The sequence below is a fragment of the Alosa sapidissima genome, chromosome 17 (genome assembly GCF_018492685.1).
Source record: "Alosa sapidissima isolate fAloSap1 chromosome 17, fAloSap1.pri, whole genome shotgun sequence".
Taxonomy (NCBI): Eukaryota; Metazoa; Chordata; class Actinopteri; order Clupeiformes; family Clupeidae; genus Alosa; species Alosa sapidissima.
In genome coordinates this window covers 1293114-1317466 of record NC_055973.1, presented here as the reverse complement: position 1 = coordinate 1317466, position 24353 = coordinate 1293114, and the positions used below count along the sequence as shown (strand labels likewise).

Below are 24353 nucleotides of genomic sequence, written 5' to 3'. Positions count from 1 at the left end.
GCTTTACTCTCTTTTAATCGCACTACATGTTAGGTGACATACATAAACAAAAACTACAAAACAGGCTAGGGTAAGAGTGGAGTGCAGGTAGATGCCTCATCAGGTGTCTATCTGCATGCCTCACTTATTTTAATGCACACATTGAGGAGGCATACATCTTACACAGGGTAAGTGTGGTGTGCATGGGGAAATCCTGACAGATATTCACCATGCATGCCCACTTCTTTTAATGCTACACTCTAGATAGACCCCTCAACCTAGCCATTCACATACTGTACATATTTAGGTCAAGAGTGGCGTGTTGGGTGAAGGTCTGGGGGCGAGGTGTGGTTGGTCGTGGTAGTGGGGGATGTGTGCATATGCTGGGGGCCTGTGGCGATGGGTGGCACGCAGGTCCTCCCCTCTGTCAGCTCGTCACAGTATAACTGCAGGGGCTGGGTGGAACTGTGGCCATTAATGGGTGCCCAGGTTGGCAATCAGTCAGGCAATCAACCAGGCAATCAGTTATTCCTATTATTATACTTATCATAAATAGAATAATTACAACTCCTCTCCTCTGAAACCCTCCCTCTCTATGTTCCAGCTTCTCTCCTCCTGGCCCAACAGCAAGCCAGCCTTATACATATGCGCACACACACACACACACATACATCCTCACATACTCACTACCCCTCACCCCCCATCCCCACCCCCATCCCAACACCACCTCATTCACACTCTTAGAGCTACCATCCGCACCCCCCCCCCCCATCCCCCCTTCTTTTCATTCCGGTCATCAATTTCATCCCTGATAATCATATCTGTAATCATCCTGGACGCAAATCATCCTTAGCCTTTCTGTTATTAATGTTATGTTGTGTTATGTTTGTGGAAGCCAAGTCAATGTGATGTCTTGTTAAGTTACAGTATGTGTTTATGTAATGTACGTCTGTTTGTCGTATGTAGTGTTCATGTGCATGTCGTAGTGTTGCATTTTCTGTAATGTCAATGATGTTTGCAAATAAAAAATAAAAAAATTAAAAAAAAAAAAAAAAAAATTATGCATGATTTATTTTTTTATTGAATTCGTAGCCTGAGATTCCTCTCGGTAACAATTATGTTTAAAGGTAGCCTCCTGCTTTTTCAGAAGGGGCGGCAGTCAGGCTACTGACAGAGCAATGTACAGTGGCAGAGCGACGCACAGTGGCTGAAAGTGGTGCTAAAGCTTCACGCAGCTTCACGCCTTGTAATGCGCGACTGAAGTGGCCATTTAAAAGCGATGCCCACTGTAGGCGCGTGAACACCAGAAAAGCGGCAGGTCCAGATGGCATTCCTGGACGAGTATTCAAAACCTGCGCAGATCAACTTGCTCCTGTATTCACCGAAATATTCAACCTCTCTTTGGCTCAGTCAACTGTACCAACATGTTTCAAAAGATCAACAATTGTTCCTGTTCCAAAGAATTCACATCCTGCTGGCCTGAAAGACTACCGTCCAGTTGCTCTGACGTCTATAGCCATGAAGTGCTTTGAGAGGATGGTCAAAAATTACATCTGCTCATTATTGCCCTTAAATCTAGATCCCTTGCAGTTTGCATATCAGACTAATAGATCTACTAATGATGCCATCAATTGTATACTGCATTAGCCCACCTTGATAACAGGGCGGGGAATTATGTGACAATGCTGTTTATAGATTTTAGCTCAGCATTTAATACAATCAAACCTGTATTACTACTCACTAAGTTCGAAGATCTTGGACTGAATTCATCTCTGTGTAAATGGATTTTTAACTTCCTGACTGGTAGACCCCAGGCCGTGCGGGTGGGTAGTCACATCTCTTCATCCCTTACGCTCAATACAGGAGCGCCACAGGGATGTGTTCTAAGTCCATTGTTGTATTCCCTCTACACATATGATTGTACAGCAGTACATGATTCCAACATCATTGTCAAGTTTGCTGATGACACAGCAGTAGTTGGCCTCATTTCAAAGAACAATGAGCAGGCTTACTTGAGTGAAGTAGACAGATTATCCAGCTGATGCCAGGAAAACAACCTCCTCCTGAATGTTACGAAGACCAAGGAGATGTTTATAGATTTCAGGCGTGATCAGCATAAGATTTATCAACCACTTACGATCAATGACTCTCAAGTGGAAAGGGTAGAGAGTTTTAAATATCTTGGAGTCCATATTACTGAAGACCTGACTTGGACCAAGCACATTAATTCACTGGTGAAAAAGGGTCATCAGCGTCTTTTCCACCTCAGACGCCTCAAGTACTTCAAGCTACCTCAACAACTACTGAAGAACTTTTACAGAATCACCATTGAAAGTGTTATCACTTGGAGTATAACAGCTTGGTATGGAAATAGCACTGAGCTAGTCCGTAAAGCTCTGAAGAGAGTAGTGAGATCAGCTGAACGTACCACCAGAAGTGCCCTACCCAACCTACAGGAAATTTACATAAGGAGATGTCAGTCGAGAACAAGGAAAATGATCAGGGATCCCAGTCACCCCAACAACTGCCTCTTCTCTATCCTACGGTCTGGGAAACGTTACCACTGCCTGAAGTCCAACACGGAGAGAATGCGGAAAAGTTTTTACCCCCAGGCTATCCGGATTCTAAATGAGGATTGTAGCAGGAGCACCAGCATAGCTTAAACACTTTGCACTTTGGACTTTCTTTCTTTTTCTATACATATATCCTTTGCACAGTCTTGGAGTCAGTGGAACAAGCATGTCACTGCATTTATAGGCTACCTGTATAATGTATGTGACAAACATTTGCTTTGATTTGATATATCCAGATCTGCCACAATTTCATGTATTAATACTTGCATTGATTTGATTTTAATTTTTAAATAATAATAATATTTAAAAATTAGGCAGTTGTTGGGGTGACTGGGATCCCTGATCATTCTCCTTGTTCTCGACTGACATCTCCTTATGTAAATTTCCTGTAGGTTGGGTAGGGCACTTCTGGTGGTACGTTCAGCTGATCTCACTACTCTCTTCAGAGCTTTACGGACTAGCTCAGTGCTATTTCCATACCAAGCTGTTATACTCCAAGTGATAACACTTTCAATGGTGGTTCTGTAAAAGTTCTTCAGTAGTTGTTGAGGTAGCTTGAAGTACTTGAGGCGTCTGAGGTGGAAAAGACGCTGATGACCCTTTTTCACCAGTGAATTAATGTGCTTGGTCCAAGTCAGGTCTTCAGTTAAATTAATAATAAAAGAAAATCTTGACATGTATCTCACCACCGCAAGCTGACAGCTCGACATGCCTTTCTTGTGTGTGTAGGGCAGACTGTCCTGAATCTGGCAATATGAGAACCATGGTGGAGAGATTCTCTGGTTCTGAGCAAATGTGTGGTGTGTGCCTTACAGAAATAAATGCCATTTTTTATTTAACCCTATGAGCCCTACTCTATTTTTTGGCCATTCTCACTACCTTTAATTATAAACATTTATCCAGGTCATTGTAAGTGCCATTCACACATGCTATATTTTTTTTCAGCACAGTCCTATGCTACCCAGATCTGGCACCATTTTATGTATTAATACTTGATTTGATTTTTAAATAATAAAAAGACAAAACGTGTATTATACAATTCTTACATTTTGAAATGTATCTCACCACAGCAAGCTGCCAGCTGGACATGGCCTTTGTGTATGTGTAGGCCAGACTGTCCTGAATCTGGCAATATAAGAACCATGGTGGAGGGGGACTTTGGGGCTTAACATACATATGTGGTGTGCACCTTACAGAAATAAATGGCAATTTTTGTTTAGTTATGAAAAAATGACCTTTCTGCGCTCAATATCTGGGACACAAACTGATCTGACCTGACTTGACCCGAGTTTGCGCGTTAGCCTGTGTGTGCACTCATGATGATTCTCTACAACAACTTTTTACTGCATTGCCATGAACAAAATAAAGGCAAAAAAGTGTTTCTTTGTCGAACAAATTGGGATGCAATGTGAGCCTTGAATTGGATACCATGCAGGAATTTGCTAGGATCTCAAAACCGGATTATGAACATGCTTTGCCATAGTGAAACACATGATAGTGTTGAATTATGAACATGCTTTGCCACAAAAACACACAAAAAGGTGGGGTAAGTCGAGCTATATGAAGTTATTATTTTTCTGTCACTTTGTCTGTTTTATAACCCAGAAGGATGTACTTGGTATCAAATCATAGCTCTGTGTCTCCTCTTTCATCTGACATGCGTGGCATATCTATCCGATCACGGGTTCGTGAGTAATTCATAATGTAATGAATTACTCGCCTGAGAGTAATGGGCGTGCAGGTGAACACAGAGCAGTATAGACTATAAATATGATGCAATTTGATTTAATTTCATGATTTTTTTAAATTTGCATACTTGATCATACAGACAAGTGTGTAGTCTCATTGGAAGGCCCACTTCTGCTCTGTCACGCACAGGGGCATCACTAGGACTGAAAGACAGGGGGGGCTCAGCCCCCAGAGTTGTAGGTGCACTGAAACATTTTCATCACATCTTTAAAGGACTTCAATCAATTTCAATGAAAATTCGTGAGATTTTGTCCATGGGCACCCCAAACTTGATTGGCTCTCCAGGTGTTTTTCCCTAACTATAATAATTAACAATGCATGCCTATGCATGGGTCATGGTTTTACCAGTCATAGAACAGCCAAAACTATACATATTCTAAAAGCATATGCCCTGTTCATGAAATATAGTCATGTCCCATCTTCCTCCACACCATGCATAATACATACTCCTCTATTCTGTATAGGCGAATCAAGTGAACAGTTGATATATTTTGGCCTGCACTATTAAGGGAAACAAATGAAACACCCTAAACTATATATTTTCTAAAAGAATATAACTTGTAGATGAGATATAACACCAGTTAGGACATGTCCCATCTTCCTCCATGACATGCACAATACATTGATCTCTATTCTGTATGGGCAAATCTAGTATAAAGCGGATACATTTTGGCATGTACAGTCAAGGGAAAAACAAATAAACACCCTAAACTATATATTTTCTGAAAGCATATACCCTCTAGAGTATTGGTTCCCAAAGACTGGGTCGCGACCCACAGGTGGGTCGCAGGAGATTTTATTTGGGTCGCCAGCATAGCCTTGTGACAATTTATGTTGTGTAATAGGCATATCTTATACCTTATATAGCTTAGGAAAGCTAACAGCTTTCTATTAGGATCTGGTTTGTTAACAGTCACGGTTTTGTCATAACTCCCTCTGTGCATTTAGCTCTGAAACTGGGGGGCGAACACGTCGCAGAGGGGACGCCAGAGCTTGGATATCTCACTCGCAAAATGAAACAATATTTCTGTCGGGCGCCTACCATGGACCTCACAGTTGCAAAATGCAGGGGGACATGAATCAGCCCATATTTGCAAGATCTCCTCCATGTCCCACGGTCCCAGCTTAAGCAAAAAGGTGAAAGAGCCTTTTCTGTTGCTGGCCCTCAGCTGTGGAACCAACTGCCACTTGACATCAGAAATGCCCCTTCAATCACATTATTCAAAATCAGGCTCAAAACGCACCTTTTTACATGGGCCTTCCCTGTGTTTTAATGGTCTTACCCTGTTATGTCTGTAAGTAAGTGTTGTCTGTTAGCTAGTGCACTATGTAGGCCTACAGCAGAGTTTCCGCTAGAAAAAAATGCTGCCGGTCAAAGTGACTGGCAGAGTTTCGTTTTCCGGACATTTTGATGATATGCCGGTCAAATATCCTATTATCCCTTCTTAATTAGTCAAATTGAGGAAAACTGGATACAGGCTACAGTATGTACCGGTAGCTTAAAGAATGACATAATCAGGCTGTATAGAATGCAACATGTTCATTAGCCTAACTTAAACATGCCTAACCAGATCTAGCCAGTATCTTTTCATGGACAGCAAGAGTCCGCTTCGTTCATTGTTTTAAAAAGGCTACGTTGTTTGTTGCTGCTACCCACGTTATCTCCAGTGGTGACTGTTTAACTTACACAGATGCGCACACACAAGAATGAGCGCTCACACCACTACCCCCTAATGCTATAACCTCTTTATTTGATAACAATAAATTAAGACATGTTTCCTATTCTGGGAAATGTTTAGTTTATTTTTCTTTCGGCCGCGGTTCAATTATACCGTTTAATTGTGCCAGAAATTATCCGCGGACCAGTAATCGCCTCGTCGAGGAGGCCCTAACCCTGCAGATCATAGACAGAGAACGCATAGGCCTACTGTATGCTTTGGGTAAAGAACACTTTGCATGTCCAGTGCACACGGACAATGACAGTGTCTTAGAGCGGCCGCACCCCCCGCAACTCCACTTCCAATGTCACTGATTCCGACAGATACGCCCGACACTTCTGCTTTTTATCTGGTGGTGGTGGAGTTGACCGGACATCTGAGGCGTCAGACGTTACCAATTTATCATCATCCATCGCGTCTGGCCTCTGAAAAAACTTTTAAGGCTAGTCTGCCTGGGCCTGGCCATGTTTGAACCGCCTCACTCATTTGTTCGTTGTTTAACATGGACGTTTTAAGCATGCGCTTCCTATTTGAAATGCAGCATAGGCTTGTTGCGTGTTGTTTAATAGCTTACTTTTCAAACGAGCCTGTTCGTTTAAAAACATAGCCAGAAGACGTATAATATAGGCTTACATATTAAGGCTTATTCTCAAATTCAGATTGCGTTAGGGGATGGGATTATTAGCCAATTTCAATCGGACAATTTGACCGGAGAGATTTAATTTTGTTGGACATTTCATTTTTTTCCGGCCAATGTCCGGTAATACCGGACAACGGAACCCCTGAGGTAGCCTACAGCACTTTGGTCAGTGTGAGCTGTGATTAAATGTGCTCTAAAAATAAACTTTACTTACTTACTTACTTACTTACTTACTATAGGCTACAACAACATTATATCTTTAGAAATACAGGAGCAACTTACTATATGCTGAAGAGTGATGACTGCGTAGCCAGAATATCCACTCTCGGATGTATATTAAAATTGATCTTTTCGGTAGGCTAGTCATTTCCAACTTCCCAAGCTGATTGTGCTCAAAATCCCCAAATACCCCGAGAAGCGCAGTCAGTAGATGTGGCCATATCAGCAAAACACCGAGAGGTCTGAAGATTAATCAGCTAAAATTGGCTGCCTGAGGAAGGAGCTAGTGGTACAATGCACAGTGCGAGTACCTAATACAGCACCTTGCCTTATGATAAATCACTGATGTGCAATATACACTGCAGGCAATGTGATAGTGTCACCTCTCAGAAAGCGCTTGCAGAAGCTCATCACGGTGTTGCACTCTCAATTTGTTGGTCCTATATTTTGGATCATCCCCCAAGTTGTCAAGGCTAAGGACCTGAATGTTTAAGATAAATTGCAAGAAAGAGGCAGAGTGAGTTTAGACACTAAGAACACAGAGAACTGGTCTGCATGACCTGACTTTTTTGCTTTATTCAATTACTTGAATAAGATATTAGAATCATACATGAGCTTGTAATGGGAAACAGCTGCTCGCTTCTGTGTTTGTATGAAATAGTCTGGGGTGCCTTTCTTGTACAACTACAAAGGTCAGGTTTTCACTAACATGATATGTTGCATCATTCAACTAACCAACATCTAACTAACAACTGTTTCCCAAAACTGTACGTGTGAACCATGATCATTTCCAAACTTCAGTAATATGAACTAAGATGGTTAGTGACGTATAGTAGCACATTGACTGGCACACCTGCTTTTATATTTATTAATTTGCACACAAGAACTGACATCAGAGACATCTCCGAAATGAAGATCGCAGAACTATGCTTCAACCACAGATCAAGAGCTGTAGTTCAAACGAACTTTGCGAAAAGAGTTTGCGAACATTTGTTGGAATTATGGTTTTAGGAAACACTTGTGTAACCTAATGATGCATCGGATTATGTGAGTTGCACCACCGTAGTTCAAAATATTGTTTTGGGAAACAGCTGTGTCGCACTTGCTTAGTTCCAGACAATAGTAGTAAATAATAGAAAATAGTAATAACGTGGTCTCATCCAGGCAATCTGAATAGAATATTTTCCATCAGTAAAGCATACTGTATATGGCTGCTTACCTTGCACACTTTCACAAACTGTAGATCATTCCCAGCCGCAACAACAAGAAATCCATCACTGGTTTTGAATCCCTGATCACAAAAAACAGTGTGTGATGCTAGTCCTTAATCTAGCTGATTAACACGTTCATGAGTTGCTCATTCATGTTTATTTTGAATAGAATGAGGCTCACATATGGGGCGTGCCATGACCAAATGAGTCCAGTGTTGCGGATATTTATTTCAGAGGGTCGAAAAATTCCTAAAATATGTATTTTCTAATTTCACCACGAGCACATTCCTTAACCTCGTATCTATCAGTCATTGACATATCTTACTGCAAAATGACCTAGAAATATGATTTTGAAGGCCAAATGTGTAGGCTGTGCATTAAAGTTTTGATAAAGTTGACATTTTTCTTCCTCGTTCAGACGCTTGTACGTGAGAACAGGAAAGTTTCTGTTTTCTTTGGTCTTCGTGTTTTGGCATTTGGTCTCTTCAAGAAGTCATCATGAATAGGCTATCCACTCGTAATTATTCTGAAGAAATGTTCTATTTTTGCCAAGAGATTTTCTCAAAACTTGTTTTTTGCTGAGATGAGGATAGCCTTCACATGTTGGCCAATATCTATGGGTTGGCTAAACAGAATTGAACAAATGACCCCTTGTTTTAAACCCTAAGGTCTGTGGATTATGAATATCCAATAAACCCATTTTATTATTATGTCAAACTGGACTCATTTCGTGGTGCCACGCCCCATATAATCATTTTGTTTTGAGGCAAGGTGCGCCACTGATTAAAGGTAGGTGGGTATCCTGTCTCCCAAGACCAGCACTAACCAAATGCCACCAATGGCAATAACAAAATATGTTTATTTACAAGCTCAATATTGACAGAATTGGAGAAGAAAGTAGCCAAAATAATAAATTGGAAATTCACCATATTTTACCTGATTGAAATATACTTTAAATTCCCAACTATTAACTAAGGTTTATACATTGATTTTGCAAAATCGTACAAATGAATATGTTTCACAAAACCTATGGACAGTAATTCAGAAGAAAGTGTACACATTTTAAGTAGGCTCTGATCTAAATGCCTCTCCCGCCCACAATCGTGTCATATTATGTAGGAGAAGATAAACATCTTAAATTGGCGCTTGAGCTCTGCTGTCATTGTGGGTGTAGATACTAGTCTGAGCAGTGATGAGAGTTGGAGTTTGTCGATTTTTTGTAATGTCATAATGGTTAATCATTGTGTTTGTGGTGGTTGCACTAATTCCAGCCTGTCAGTACATCACGTCCACCATTTTCCTAACAAGAAAAAGCAAGGGTTATGGTGCTTGGGTGTGTTTTGTGCAGGTAGCCTAAACAGAGGTATCAAGAGCCTCACCTGGACTTTAGTTTTGTCTCCCCCTACCTGTCAATGTGATGACAGTTCTTTGTTTTGTTTTGTTGATCTAGCCATGTGCTGTCATTTGCCTGGGGGGTATTCCAGAAAGCAGGTATACTGGCTTAACTGGGTATGTTAATCCAGAGTTAGCGGTAAACCTGGGATTTCAGTTTCAGAACGCTCAAATATGATCAGGCTATGTAAGTAACTATGGTAACATAGGCTCTGAACTTAACTGGTTATGTAAACCCAGAGTAAACGGTAAACCTGGGATTTCAGTTCCAGAAAGCTCAACATTTATCAGGCTATGTAAGTAACTATGGTAACACAGGCTCTGAACTTAACCTGGTAGGGGGTAGGTTTTGTTCAGGTTATGTTCAATTATGTTCGGTTATGTCAGTGCATGTTCAACCAGGCCGCTATTTTTACACTTGTCACACAATGGCGTTTCATTTTGACGAAGGTCCGATTGACAAAGAAGCACAAAATCATGTAATATTCATCCGTGCAATTCACCTTGAGAGGGCGATAAGACCACGACATCACATGATAGCCTATCCATTCTTTTTCAAACGAGTTTTTCAAGAGCACTAGAGTTTTTCAGCTGAATCCTAAATATAGGCTACTTAAAAAGCATTCTCCATCCCTACATTACGCATGGTGGATTAGAATAGAATAAAATAAATCTTTAACGTAGGCTAGCTAGCCTACACCATAGTGGACATTTGTCTTTGGCTCACCAGACAGATGGACAAACAACATCTCAGACACATTGAAGATATAATTAACAAGTACAGTACAAAAAAGGGAAACATATAGAAAAAGAATAAATAAGTTTAAATATAGACTACATAACAGCTCAGCCGAGTATGCGTGTTGTCACTAAGTTTGGTTAAGAATGCTGATGGCATTTGGGATAAAATTGTTTTTTAATAGGCTACACACGCTCTCCGACTGGGAGTTTTTGTAGTGTTGGAGACGCAGAGCATATCGGCAAGCTGTCAGTCGGTGCGTAAAGTTTGCCTTGCGCTAAAGCAGTTCCTGCGCAACTTTATCACGAGGATCATTAAAGTGTAGTTTCACCAACTGGCAGGTCAGCATCACTTATTAAGTTTTCCAAATGTGCACCGACGATAGGCTGTCTTAGCTGGTGAGCGTCAATTAACGGGCTTTGGCTTTTTCAGAATGTCCTTAAGGTCGAATGGATAGGTCATAGGCCACTTCTATTTTTGGATGCTCTCTTAATGGTGCTGGTGTTTAAAACACATTTTTATTTTAATAATTGCCAGATGATATGTGATGATGCTTCACATCTTATCACAAACATGGAGGCGAAATGGCAGGCCCAGTAGGCCTACACGATGCCAGGAATGATGTAGGCCTACCGGGAGTCTAATTTGAGCGACACATTTCAACAGGGTGCGTTAGGGCAGGCCTACACCTTACTAGAATATTATCAGATCCACTGCAGACTAATTAATGTGTAGGCTGTAACTTAATGTTATTTGTGCAATTACAGGAGAACTTGATGGGTATGCTACTTGGGGATAGAGGATAGGCTTCCGATAGACCCTTCCGATGCTGGAGCGCAACGTTTTAACTTGGCCCACAGCTGCAGAACCCGCGTTAAAATAGAAAATTACATTTGGGATTTTCAAGGAGTCTATGGCCCACTCAATCTGTGACAAGGTAGGCTAGTTTAAGAAAGCATCATTCAAAGCAGTCAATACAATACGTAATGTCCACTGAATTATTTAATTGTGCTTTTGACATTAAATAGGCTATCCTAAACGTACGCATTTACACGGTCAGTTAGGCTATTCTCTGCCAAGCAAGGTCTCGTTCCTTGGCAGACGCTCGTTCCTTGGCAGTATTGCTCTTTTTTGTTATTACAGTTCTCTCCTCCTCGTAAGCCTCGAGGAGAACTTGCTACTCCGCCTCTGAAAAATACGGTGCTCTTCGTTTCGGCGGTTTCACTCATGGTTTCGACTCTCAATAGATGATGCCTTTATAAGTTTGCTGTGAACGTGCACAACTCTAGGTTATCTAACACAGGGTTGATTGAACTAACTGGTAACCGGTGTTTTGGAACCGACAGCTCGGGTTTAGTCGCCACAGGTTCAGACAACCCAGAGGTTAAGTTTGATTTCAGTGTTTGTTAAACCTCCTTTCTGGAATACCCCCCCTGGTGCCACGGCCATAACCTTATTTGGGCAACTTACTCCATTTTGTCTGTTCACCGGTCCCCGATCTCTTTCATCTGATATGCGTGGCGTCATGATTTTGTTTTTACAGACTAGTGCATAGTCTCGTTGGAAAGCCCCACCTCTGCTATGTCACACAATAAAGGTTTCATCTCGCTACGATGAACAGTTCCAGAGCAATGTAACAGAGAACAAAGAATGAAAGAATGTGTTTGTTGACGCACTTTGCGTCAATCGGGTTCTAAGGGTTAAGAAACTTTTGGCAGCTTTTGGGTGGCCTTTGAACCAGCTGTTAACTGTATGGGCGGCCATTTTATATTTCCTAACATCAATTGGGTATTTGATTACTTTCAGTTTGGTTTTCGGGCAAATCACAGCACTGAAACAGCTCTCATTAAGGGGTCATTCCACGTCAATTCAACCAGGGCCCACGCACTTAGGTCTCAAAAAATTCTGAAAAAAATTACCAGGTGTACCTATGTTACCCAGGAGACACACTGTAAAATTACTCTTATGTAAGATCAATACTTTCCAAGATACAGCCAGTTTTACAGGGGGAGGAGGGTGTCGATTTTGTTCGGGCTCTTTTTTTTGTCAAAGTTCACAAGCCCACAGCGCAAGAACAAAACCATGTAGGAGGCTCAAATTTTACATGCTGGTACATAAATAGGAATAGTATGTAACAAAATCGTCACGTTTGGTCTGGATAATCCTGCATGGTCATAGCTGTCCCTCAAAGTTGATACAAATTTTATTGGAGTTTTTGGCTGGGCTCTGTTTAAGCCATTAGAAGACATATTTGTACTCAACATAGGCTCTTGATTTATTTTCCTTACTGAGATAAGTAGAAACACTCTCACAAAAAACAATGAACAGAAAATAAATTCCTTCAGGGTCTGAACAGCAGACCTTAGAAGTCTAAAAAATAATTTTGGTTCTCATTTTCAGAGCACCTAAACACCTTGTGGGAATATACAAAGATTTTTTAAATATGTTTTTCCTTATTCTCCATGATCCCTTCTTTTTGAAAACACCAATTTGATCTTTTTGTGTTTGTGTTTTTAAAAAGAAAAGATCATGGAGAATAAAGAAAAAAATATTTAAAAAATCTTTGTATATTCCCACAAGGTGTTTGGGTGCTCTGAAAATGATAACCAAAATGATTTTTGTGAGGTCTGCTGTTCAGACCCTGAAGGGATTTATTTTCTGTTCATTGCTTTTTGTGAGAGTGTTTCTACTTATCTCAGTAAGGAAAATAAATCAAGAGCCTATGTTGAGTACAAATATGTCTTCTGAAGGCTTAAACAGAGCCCAGCCAAAAACTCCAATAAAATTTGTATCAACTTTGAGGGACAGCTATGACCATGCAGGATTATCCAGACCAAACGTGACGATTTTGCTACATACTATTCCTATTTATGTACAACCAAGCAAAATTTGAGCCTCCTATATGGTTTAGGTCTTGCACTGTGGGGCTTGTGAACTTTGACAAAAAAAAGAGGCTGGACAAAATCGACACCCCCCTCCCCCTGTAAAACTGGCTGTATCTTGGAAAGTATTGATCTTACATAAGAGTAATTTTACAGTGTGTCTCCTGGGTAACATAGGTACACCTGGTAATTTTTTGAGACCTAGAATTTTTCAGAATTTTTTGAGACCTAAGTGCGTGGGCCCTGGTTGAACTGGCGTGGAATGACCCTAAGGTTTTCAATGACATACGCCTCAACACAGATTCAGGTAAAACATCAGTCCTAGTGCTACTGGACCTTAGTGCAGCATTTGACACTATTGATCACAATATTTTATTACACAGACTAGAACACTGGGTTGGATTTACAGGCATAGTTATCAACTGGTTCAAATCATATCTACAAGAAAGGAGCTTCTTTATTGCGATCGGAAACTGTACCTCAACACCAATGTCCTTGATCTGTGGTGTTCCCCAGGGGTCGATTATGGTGGATTTTCATGATTTAAAAGGGATGTAATCATGGGTTTCATAAGTGTTAATATTATTGCATGGGTTTTCATGTTTTAGAAGAATGTAGTCATGAGTGTCATAAGTTTTCATGTCACTGCATGTGCTGCGATCAGTGTGAGGTCATTGTATCTTGTGTTGGCCAGACCAACTATCAGAGGAGTGGGGTGAGTGGAAAAGTACTGGGGGTACCATGATGAGAGCATCTCCTCCTTACATGGTCAAGGGAAGGGGGATGTTATCAAGCTGGTGAGGACCGAACAGGACAGGGAGTATGAGGTCGCCGTGTCTTATGATTTAGGGCCTGTCCAGCTAGGAAGAGAATCAGATAATAAGGCCCCATTTCCCCAAACTTGAAAGAACCAGAAAACCACTATTTTACATATGTTGCCTATGCATTAGACAGGTTTGCATATAGTTTTATGCATGATGGGAAGATGGTTTCCACCAATGTAAGCGACCCTGCTTAATGTTGATTGGTTAAAGGTGTTTTTGGGGACGGCTCGAGAAGGCGGCACTTCTCGAGGGCCGAGGGGTATAAAATATAGTGTATAGCCATCCATAGGCAGATCTCGTCGGGGGCCCCAGCTGATGACATCTCCTCCCTATTGCTTTGATGGTTGGTCTGGACTTTGGTTAGGCTGTACTATCATTGCAATATGGTGAATAAAGATCAACAGTCTTCAGAAAATCTTCTGTCTACATTGTCTTCTTCGGACGCCTTGTTCTGGAGTGCTAAATTGCTAAATAGTCAAGTGGTAATTGTTATTTGGACAATTGGATTCGGAAGTGAGCATTTTCCACGACACGATTTTGGGGCCACTATTATTTAACCTCTATATACTTCCACTTGGACAAATCATTCAAAATAATTTGATTTTATAGCATAGCTATGCAGATGACACAAATTTACTTAGCTCTGTCACCAAACGACTATGGTCCCCTTGAATCTCTGTGTCAGTGTATAGAAGTGGTTCTCAAACTTTTTCTTTCATTCCCCACTTTGATCAAGGGGGCATTTTCGAGCCCTACCTTTCCCTCATCGCTCTAAGAAAGTGGTAGGTCAAGCTTAAAATTGTTCTAAAAAAGTTCTAAATATATCCTCTTCAGCAGAATTAAAATCAGCTGGTGCTGCAGATATAATAATAAAATAAATACATAATGTGACATAAATGGAGCAGGACCTAAATATCTATCAGACATGCTTCAGCAGTACACACCTTCCAGACCTCTCAGGTCTCTGGAGAAAAACCTGTTAGTAAAACCTGCTGTTAGAACTAAACATGGTGAAGCAGCTTTTAGTTGCTATGCGGCTCAGCTCTGGAACCAACTTTCGGATGGCATTAAAAAGGCCCCAACAGTAAGCCAGTTTTAAATCTAGACTTAAGACCAAACTGTTCTCAGATGCTTTCTGCTAACTGCACTGAGTTAGAAATTCTGAATCTGCCTTGAAAATTATTATGACCGCCGCTAGCGAAGCGTTCATATAATGATTGTCAAAGTTTTTTTTTTTCTTTCTTTTTTTTTTTTTTTCCCCCGTCATCTACTTCCTGAATTTTTGGTCAACGATACCCGGGACACCGAAACACCGGTGCACATGAAATTTGGTGGGTATGTAGCCCCACTAGACTTTTACAGAAAAATTTTGTTTCGTCCCCAGGGGCCACTCCCCCCCCCCCCCACCTGTGCTGGGCCCCCGAACCACAAAAAAAGCAGTTTTTCCTAAATAACTACCTGAACCGTGCACTGAGGATGAAGAATCTTTTATGGTATGTTGGTCTCAAGGGCCCACATCAACCTGGCCCATAATCACTCATTTGTGATTTGCACCCCTCCCCCCCGGTAAAAAATGAAAATGCAATATCATTCTGCTTTAATCGCCCCTATCTTCAGTTAAGATGTTCAGAACTGCACCAAATTTTATGTGTATGATTGACCTGGCATTCTCTGGGGGTATGCCAAGTTTCGTAGAATTTCATCCATGGGGGGGTCTAAAAAAATGTAGGTTATGTGTACATTTAGTGACTGTACACTCATTGGCCTGTAGATGGCAGTGCACACAAATACACATGCACACACACACAGATACGCACATACTATTGGTATTAGAACGGCCGATACATAATTACAAATTCAGTAGGATTAAAAGAAAGCCAAATATTCATCATCATGGCTGCATTTCCAGTATTGGCGATAAGTAGTCGTTTGTCCACTAGATGGTGCATCGTTGCAGTGAGACGTAATTTTGTTGGAATTTAAAAGTGGGTTGGAAAAACAATGGGCGCTTCCTACAAGGACTGTAGTTTACCGCAGAGAATGTCTAATAAGGATAGGACGATGTTCACATGAAATGTAATTCCCATTTTTTCTTGAAGCCGAAATAAATCTGAGAATGTTTATCGGACATGCTTGGTTTTTACTGCAGGTACGTTAATCTTATAATATCAATAAGGACCTAGGTACAATAATGTTACCGTTAGCTTTGGTTGAGTGATGGAGGCCAATTTGATTGCATTTGTAGAAAACTATAAATGCGGTTATACCAAGCAAATTGATAGCAGCACTGTAATTGTATCTTTCGACTGTCATTTGTTGCAAGTGCTACAAAAATCATTCTGTGCAATGGAAGATTTACCAACGTTACACCGGTCTGATACAGTTTTGCCTATACATGCGTGAGACTGAGACGCCTGTTTATTTGTTTTAAGTGCGTGCAGGGTGTGAGAGGGGAATCGATGTGCTTTGATTCCAGCTTGGTAGTTGTAGTCTGTGAGATTAAAAAGCACGTGTGTGTGAAGTATCCAAACAATGACACCTTCATTTCATTATGGCTGCTTTAGCAACACACCTTAAGCTACTGTGTAGTGGGTCCCATTTAGAAGTGGCTACTTCATTCGCGCTTTCCTTCACTCATGGAGCTGCGTGAATTTTATTACAACTTTTCGCACGATATGGCAGTTTAAGTCCGCTTGATACTGTAAGGCGTAAGCCATTGGTTTCCAAAGGAGATTTTATTTGTGTCGCCAGCATAGCCTATTGACAATTTATGTTGTAAATAGGTCTACCTTATAGGCCTACCTGTAGCTTAGGGAAGCTAACAGCTTTCTATTAGGATCTAGTTTGTTAGTTACAGTTTTGTCATAACTCCCTGATGCATTTTTTGCATTTAGAATAACCAGAGCGTGGATATCTCAATCAGAAAATTAAACAATATCGGGCGCCTATGGACTAGGCTGGGTGAACCCAGCCTGATCTGCCCGCTATTTATTTTTTGATTTCTTAAAAGATTGAGCTTGGTCTGGTGAAAGCCAGACAAGCCATGGACCTCAGTTACACAATGCAAGGGAACATGAATCAGCCTATATTTGCACGAACAACAACGGACAACAGCTCTTCAACTTTGGCCCGTTAAAATGTGTATGAACAGTCTAGCGACTCATTTCATCAAGGCCCATTTGGACATGTCAGTTATTTGCACCACTGGTTAGATGTAAAACAGCATTTCGTTTCAGACTACTGTTACTTAATTTGTGCATTGACAATAAAGTATCACATGAACTAAAGATGACTAAAATCTTATGCAGAAGAAGAAACATTCACAAAAAATCCATCTATCCAAAAATGACCTTTGTTTTTGATAGCTGTTGAAAACGGCATGGAACTGACAGAGATGTTTTTGTTTATTACTAAATAAATAAATAAATAAATAAATAAATAAAAAATATATAACATTATGCTGATACCGTTTGCTTTTCCTAAATACAATGTAGCCTACAGGTGATACCCCCCCCCCATTAATGCACAAATAGGCTGACACCAAACATAGTTTCACTGCATTTCTTACTTCCAGTAACTATATGCATGTGACAATAAACTTCCTTGCTTGCCTTGCTTGCCTTTCATCAATCCAGTTGCAATGGATGAACTGTGATGAACTGCCCTACTTGTGATTGTTTAGAGATTTTAAAGGTTTTATAACAATGCTACAACTTCTTTGGCTATTCTACAATCTATTCACCTTTTCAGCGCCAGTAGGCTACTTTCTGTGCAGCCGCACACACACACACACACACACACACACACAGGCATGCCAAACAAGCATACACAAAAGTTTCAAGAGTGGGGGATGGAGTAAAAGATGGAGACAAATTGATTAGTGCGATTTATTTTCGCGGAAAGGATGCACAGGACTGAGTGGCTGATTTTGTACCGCTATGCGGTACATCTAGTTCTACCTTGTGTCTTTTATTTTGTCTTTTTAATTATTGTTTATTTTCAAATCATTTTACCTTGTGCATTTTATGTTTTGTTTTTTTATTATGATATTTACATTTTAATCTATTCTTTCACTATTGCCCTTTTATGCTTTTATTCGTTATTACTGTTTGCTTTTGTTTAAGTAAAGCACATTGAATGACCTCTGTGTATGAAATGCGCTATATAATTAGTGGGTTTGATCCAGCAAGCCCACTATTGTTCTTCTTAAGTTTTCTTATTTATTATTAGACTTAGACTTCTTAGATGTAGTTACTACAATTTGGAGTCGAAATTCGAAGTGCAAATATGGTTTAAATGTGTAAACAAGACGCCTGATGTTTAATATATGTTAATGAATGGGCACAGTATTATTGTGTACAGTAATGGGCTATCAGTAGTATGTAAACAGTTCATGTGTTATGCGATTTACATAAACTAGTAAACAACAGAAATGTTAAAAGCTGGTATTGTGTTTCCTGAATTCTTACATTCAGGCATTCAAATGAAATGTAATTAAATAGCATATATATACTCTATCAGTGTATGATGCTTGCATGAGGGAAACATCCCAAAACAACGGCACCCATATAATTGCTGTTGTTTTGAGAAGTATTTCTCATGCAAGCATCATGCAACAATGCAAAAACAATGAAACTAGTGTAGGCCTAATTATATTTTACATTAGTAAAGCAGTACTCTGATGTGCATGCTTTCACAAACTTTTGTGAACAATCTTAGCACTTTAAACATTGACTGTTTTGAAGTGCATGTATAGCAATATAGTAAAAAAATAATAATAATTGTGATATCATTACAATTTGATGAGGGGGTGGGAGGAGGGGGTGGGTTTATGTAGGTGGGCCCTATGACCCCAAAGTATGCCTTGACTGGGCCTCATGTCAAAGAAGTTTGAGAAAGGCTGATGTAGACGACAAAGCAGCAAGGAGGCATCGTGTGATCATTTAAACAAGTTTTATGACTAGGTCGATGAGGGTGGGAAAAATCGTACATTTCTGTGCAAACTTTGCCCGCACTTCAGTCACATTCAGTCACATTGTCTTTTAAGAAAATGCAGTCCATTTTTCGGTTGACCCCTCACTGACCCCTCAGGCCTCTCAGGAGGCGCTGGCCTTTAACCGCAGCCAGAAGAGAGTCAGCAGAAATTTGATTGCCTTTAAAAATCTGACTTCTTAAAAAATCTTAAACTGGCTGCATTACGTGATCATTTCTGAGATTCTGATACGTTTTTAACCATGACCTATACACAGTTCTGGTTTGAAAATGTATCTCTAAAATAATCACTTTATGCAGCCAGCTTAAGATGGCTTACTAGCAACTAACTAATTACCCTAGCAACAACCTAGAAACCACCCCTGTAATGTCAACCTAGCGACCACCATAGCAACCAGCATAGCAACCATGTTATTTATGTGTTTTAGCTTATTGGATGTTGCGTTAATGCAGATAACTTTTGATCCGTGTGCCCGATTCTCATAAATGAGGTACCGTTGGAATCCTTGGATGAGGCCGAGTTCCATGCCTCTGATCAAACCCACTCTTGCAGTTCCTCGGAACCGCAAATCTAGTTAAACTTGACTTTTTTTTTCAAATTCTCACTTCCTGAAATATTTTTGGGCACCCCTTCTAAGATGTCTTAAGGTGATGATATACGGGGCAAGTTTTTGGGGCAATGTTGCAGAGCATGTTGAAACCCAAACAGGGCATTTTACCTCAACAAATGCTTAAAAAAATAACATGCATTTTTACGTATGTGCTGAGGGGTTAAGAAAACATATTTTTTTCCAGTAAACTGTTAGCTACCACTGCTCCATTGAGATTTAATGGGATTTGGCTAACTAACGGTGGTTTTGCTGACAAGGTTATCGTAAGCTATGGGGTCATTGCCAGTTGTTTGTTGCCCTCATTAGTTGCCCTGTGTCTCACCTGGCTGCTCGTTGCCGGCAACATTGCACAGCAACAATGCCCGAAAAATTGCCCTGTGTATAATCAGCTTTAGGATCATGCAAGGAACATATGTACCAAATGTCATGCTTCTATCCTCCACGTAATGATTTTTCCCATCAATATAAGTTTGTAGAAAAGTATAAATCCTGGACCACATTCTATACAACTATACCAAGAGTTTTTTGTGTTAGAGAAACCATGTACAAAGATTTAATTATTTTTCCTATACACAAATAAGCTATACATACCTGATAAGGCACAATGCTCTCATGGGCAGTACCCCAGCGTTTTGCCTCCTTCTTTGCGTTGAGGTAGTTTGAAGCAATATGTGTTAGACAAGCAACCTAAGAGATGGAGACAGATAGAACAAAAAAGATAATAGAGATTTGTGAGGAAATATTGAGGGGGACTCCTATTATCCGATAGGCGTCACACTTGACTAGGATCAAAGTGCCTCCAATTAATTTTGCAGTTTCACTATCTGGTTAAGTGGTGTTTTCAGGCTCAAAATGAAACCCTCAAAATATTATGATTTCTATTACTTACTGTGTATATATATATATATACAGTAAGTAATAGAAATCATAATATTTTATATATATATATATATATATATATATATATATATATATATATATATATATATATATATATATTAGGGGTGTAAAGATTAACCGATATCCGGTATTATCGGTATCCGTTTTTAACGTGTAAGATACGGCTACATCGATACGTGAAGCCCCGTATCGGAAAAAAACTGAAATGAACCGGTCGTTATATCGATTTACTTGTTATGAATCGGTGCACAACCTTTTCTGCTCGCTCAGAGGCTCAGACTCATTTACGTTCCATGCAGCGCGTTCATCCCACTTCCGGTTTTGAAACTATACGTGGCACGGAATTGTGGGTAATGCAGTTCGTTACTGGTTACATTCATTGCCCAAAGTTGTCCAATGACCTCATTACCCATACATCTATTGCAACTTAACCATGTGACAACTTGCACTCGGTCGGCTTTTGTTTTTCGAAATCCAGCGCGAAATTAAGCACTTATAGCATTCCTAAACAGCAACAATAGTCTGTAGAGTAGCCTTACCTTTGATGAAGGGATTTCCTTAATGTTAAATAATAATTTGGCCCTTGCTGCTAAAACGATGCATAAATTATTAGCCAATGATTTTGTTCATATTCACTCAGACTTGTGGCATTTTAGGTTTCTGCATTAGGTCTACTTGTGGCATTTTAGGTTTCTGCATTAGGTCTACTGAACAAAATAAGCCCAGAGAGTTCATTGATTTGTAGGCCTATTTTATTCTTGTAGGGTAGGCTAGGCCTATATGAGAAAAGGCCAAGAGTGTCTTAAGCACTGTTTTATTTTATTTCGGTATTGTCTTACCTCAACAAGGCTACAGCTCAATGAAAACAATCAGATATAACTCTGTAAAATCTGTCTATAAAAATGTATTTTTATGTTGTATTTGGCTGCTGTGCTTGACTGAAATGTAGACTATTCTTTTTTCATTTCAATACAGTATATGAAACAAACCTCAGTTTAGATAATCATATTCACACATTTTGTTGCCTAATTGACAACCATGACCATGATAATTGATAATATAAAATGAATGTGCACCTTGAGCAAATTATAAAAAATCTTTCAGAATGCTTTCCATTCTTGAACTGCATCGAATCGCATCGCATCGAATCGTACTGAATCGTTTTTTATAAACATGTATCTTTTCTTGTATCGAATCGTGCCCATGTATCTAGATGCGAATCGTATCGTCTTTTACATGAGAGATTCACACCCCTAATATATATATATATTATTTTTCACTTGAAACTGCTGCAGTTTTGAGTAAGACCGGAATATGCATTTGTGGCCATCCGGAATCGGGAATCGGACTTGTGACCGAAAGGTGGCCGGTTCGATCCCTGACTGGTAGGGAAAATGTGGGTTGGGAGGGGGTGGGCGCACTACGTGCTCGTAGTGTGCTCACTGCTCTGAGGGTGAGTGTGTGTTTGATTGGATGTACACTGTGCGTGGGTGTATTGTACACTGTGGGATGGGTAAATGCTGAACACAATTTTCTTGTATAGTCAAGTATACTTGGCCTATAAACCTGATTTACATTTTTTACAACTAAACCTTATATAGCATAGTCTTTGGGGGCAGCTTCTCTAAATCAAAGTAAATAACTCTTTTAATCCATTAACTAGCCTCAAGAACATTATTACACATCTATGTTACTATGGAGTAGTGATGTAGTACTCGAGTCCGGTCTCGGACTCGAGTCCGGTCTCGAGACCAATTTCTGCTTTCTCGGTCTCGTCTTGGACTCGTTCCTTCAAAGACTCGGTCTTGACTCGGTCTCGGACCACAGTGGGAGGAGAAGGACTCGTAATTTCAGACCGAGTCCTCGAGACCAACGCATTTTTTATGTTCATATAAAAAAACAGACAACACATAACAACAATAATAATAAAATGCAATGTTGACTGGCGTTATTTGAAAATGACATCACATGGTGCAATGCAAAGATACTGCCGTCAGAGCCATTTATTTATCTCTATGGCTCTGCTGCCGGTGAGTGTCTGTAGGTCAGCATAGTCCATATTAAGACGTTAAGACTGCTCCTCTAAACAATTCCCAATCTAGCTTAGTCTGTAGGCCTAACTGTTGATTATTAACTGGGGTGATATTAAATTATGAATATTAAAACTGAATTTTTTTTATGGTCTTGGTCTCGACTCGGTCTCGACTCCTAAAGGACTCGGTCTCGACTCGGACTTGCTTCTTCAAAGACTCGGTCTTGACTCGGACTCGACTGTATTTGAAAACCAACAGACTTGGTCTCGACTCGGTCTCGACCCTTCAAAGACTCGGTCTTGACTCGGACTCGGCATAGGCGGTCTCGTCCCCATCACTACTATGGAGAGGGTCTCTGCAGATTTTTTAATCAATGTAAGTGTGGTATAAAAATATACTGTTTGTGCAGTCAGTGCATTACCTTACTATTATTCCGGTCAGCGGCATCTTGTCAGAGGAAAGGATTATTATTATTAGGGCCTGAGCGCCCAAGGCCCTATTGGTTTGGAAGGATTATTATTATTAATATATTATTATTATTATTATTATTATTATTAGGGCCCGAGCACCGAAGGGCGCAAGGCCCTATTGTTTTTGTAAGGATTATTATTAGGGCCCGAGCACCGAAGGGCGCAAGGCCCTATTGTTTTTGTAAGGATTATTATTATTATTATTATTAGTGGGTTTGATCCAGCAAGCCCACTATTGTTCTTCTTAAGTTTTCTTATTTATTATTCCTTTTCACCCACTTTTTGGACGAACTACTGCTCCTAGACCGTTTGAGCTATCGAGGCAGTTCGAACTCCAAAAATTCAGGCCCGAACCGGTGTAACTTGCTTGTTACTTTCGTGTCGCTGGCCCTTGTCGTTTTCAAGGTATTCCCGTTTTTCTGCGTTTTTGGGCCCCATTGAAATGAATGGCGGAATGTTCAAGGATTCTAATTCCGATTGTGACATCACAGCTCTAATTGTTTAAGCTTGCACCTGGCAGAGTTCTGAGCCATCTGGCAGAGCTCTAATGGGCTGGGCTGGGCTGTCTGTGTATACAAGGATACAAGGATACAAGGAAGTTTATTGTCACATGCATATAGTTACTGGAAGTAAGAAATGCAGTGAAATTATGTCTGGTGTCAGCCTATTTGTGCATTAATGGGGGGGGGGGGGTAAAAAGTGCAGTAGAAGAGGGGTTTAGTAGATTAAGTGGCAAGGGCTGCATAAAAAAGGTGGGGGAGGATTGGGATTGGGTGGGGGGCACCAACAAGGAGCACCCAAGAGCAACAGGGGCAAGGAAAAACTCCCTTACCAAGGAAGAAACCTTGGGCAGATCCACGGCTCAAGGGGCTAACCCAACTGCCAGGGGTCTTGGTGTGTGTGTTGGGGGGATGACAGGGGAGATGGGATAGTGTGCTGTGTATGTGGGGAGAGGGCAGTGTGCAATATGTGTGTTGGAGAAGCTTCCTCATGAGACAATGTGCTGTGTATTGGGGGGGGGGGGCAGTGTGCTGTAAGTATGTTGGGGATGTGTGTTGGAGAAGCTTCCTGATGAAATAATGTGCTGTGTATGTAGGGGGGGCAGGGACTTACTATTGCAAGCAGAGTACTGTATGTAATGTATGTGAGTGATGACAGTGAAGATGTGTGTGTGGGCGGGAGGGGAGTGGGGCAGTGACTGTGTGTGTGTGTGTGTGTAGTGTGTAGGTGGGTAGGTGGGGGCAGTGTGCTGTAAGTATGTAGAGGATGTGTGTTGGAGAAGATCCTGAAGACAATGTGCTGTGTATGTGGGGGGGGGGGGGCAGTGTGCAGCAAGTATGTAGAGGAGGCTTACTGTAGCAAGCAGTGTGCTGTATGTATGTGAAGTGATGACAGTGATGATGTAAGTGTGTGTGTTGGGG

General features: G+C 40.6%; 1 protein-coding gene across 3 annotated transcripts in view; it reads right to left on the bottom strand.

Moving 5' to 3' along the window:
* sugct (succinyl-CoA:glutarate-CoA transferase) overlaps positions 1-24353 on the bottom strand; it is a 171224-nt gene that overhangs the window by 33167 nt on the left and 113704 nt on the right. For all 3 annotated transcript variants that reach the window (XM_042068058.1, XM_042068059.1, XM_042068060.1), the window contains 3 exons: positions 20121-20216; positions 8098-8169; positions 7262-7359 (listed from right to left, as the gene is read on the bottom strand). In XM_042068058.1, coding sequence (XP_041923992.1) covers positions 7262-7359; positions 8098-8169; positions 20121-20216 — 266 coding nt within the window. The remainder of the gene's footprint in view (positions 1-7261; positions 7360-8097; positions 8170-20120; positions 20217-24353) is intronic.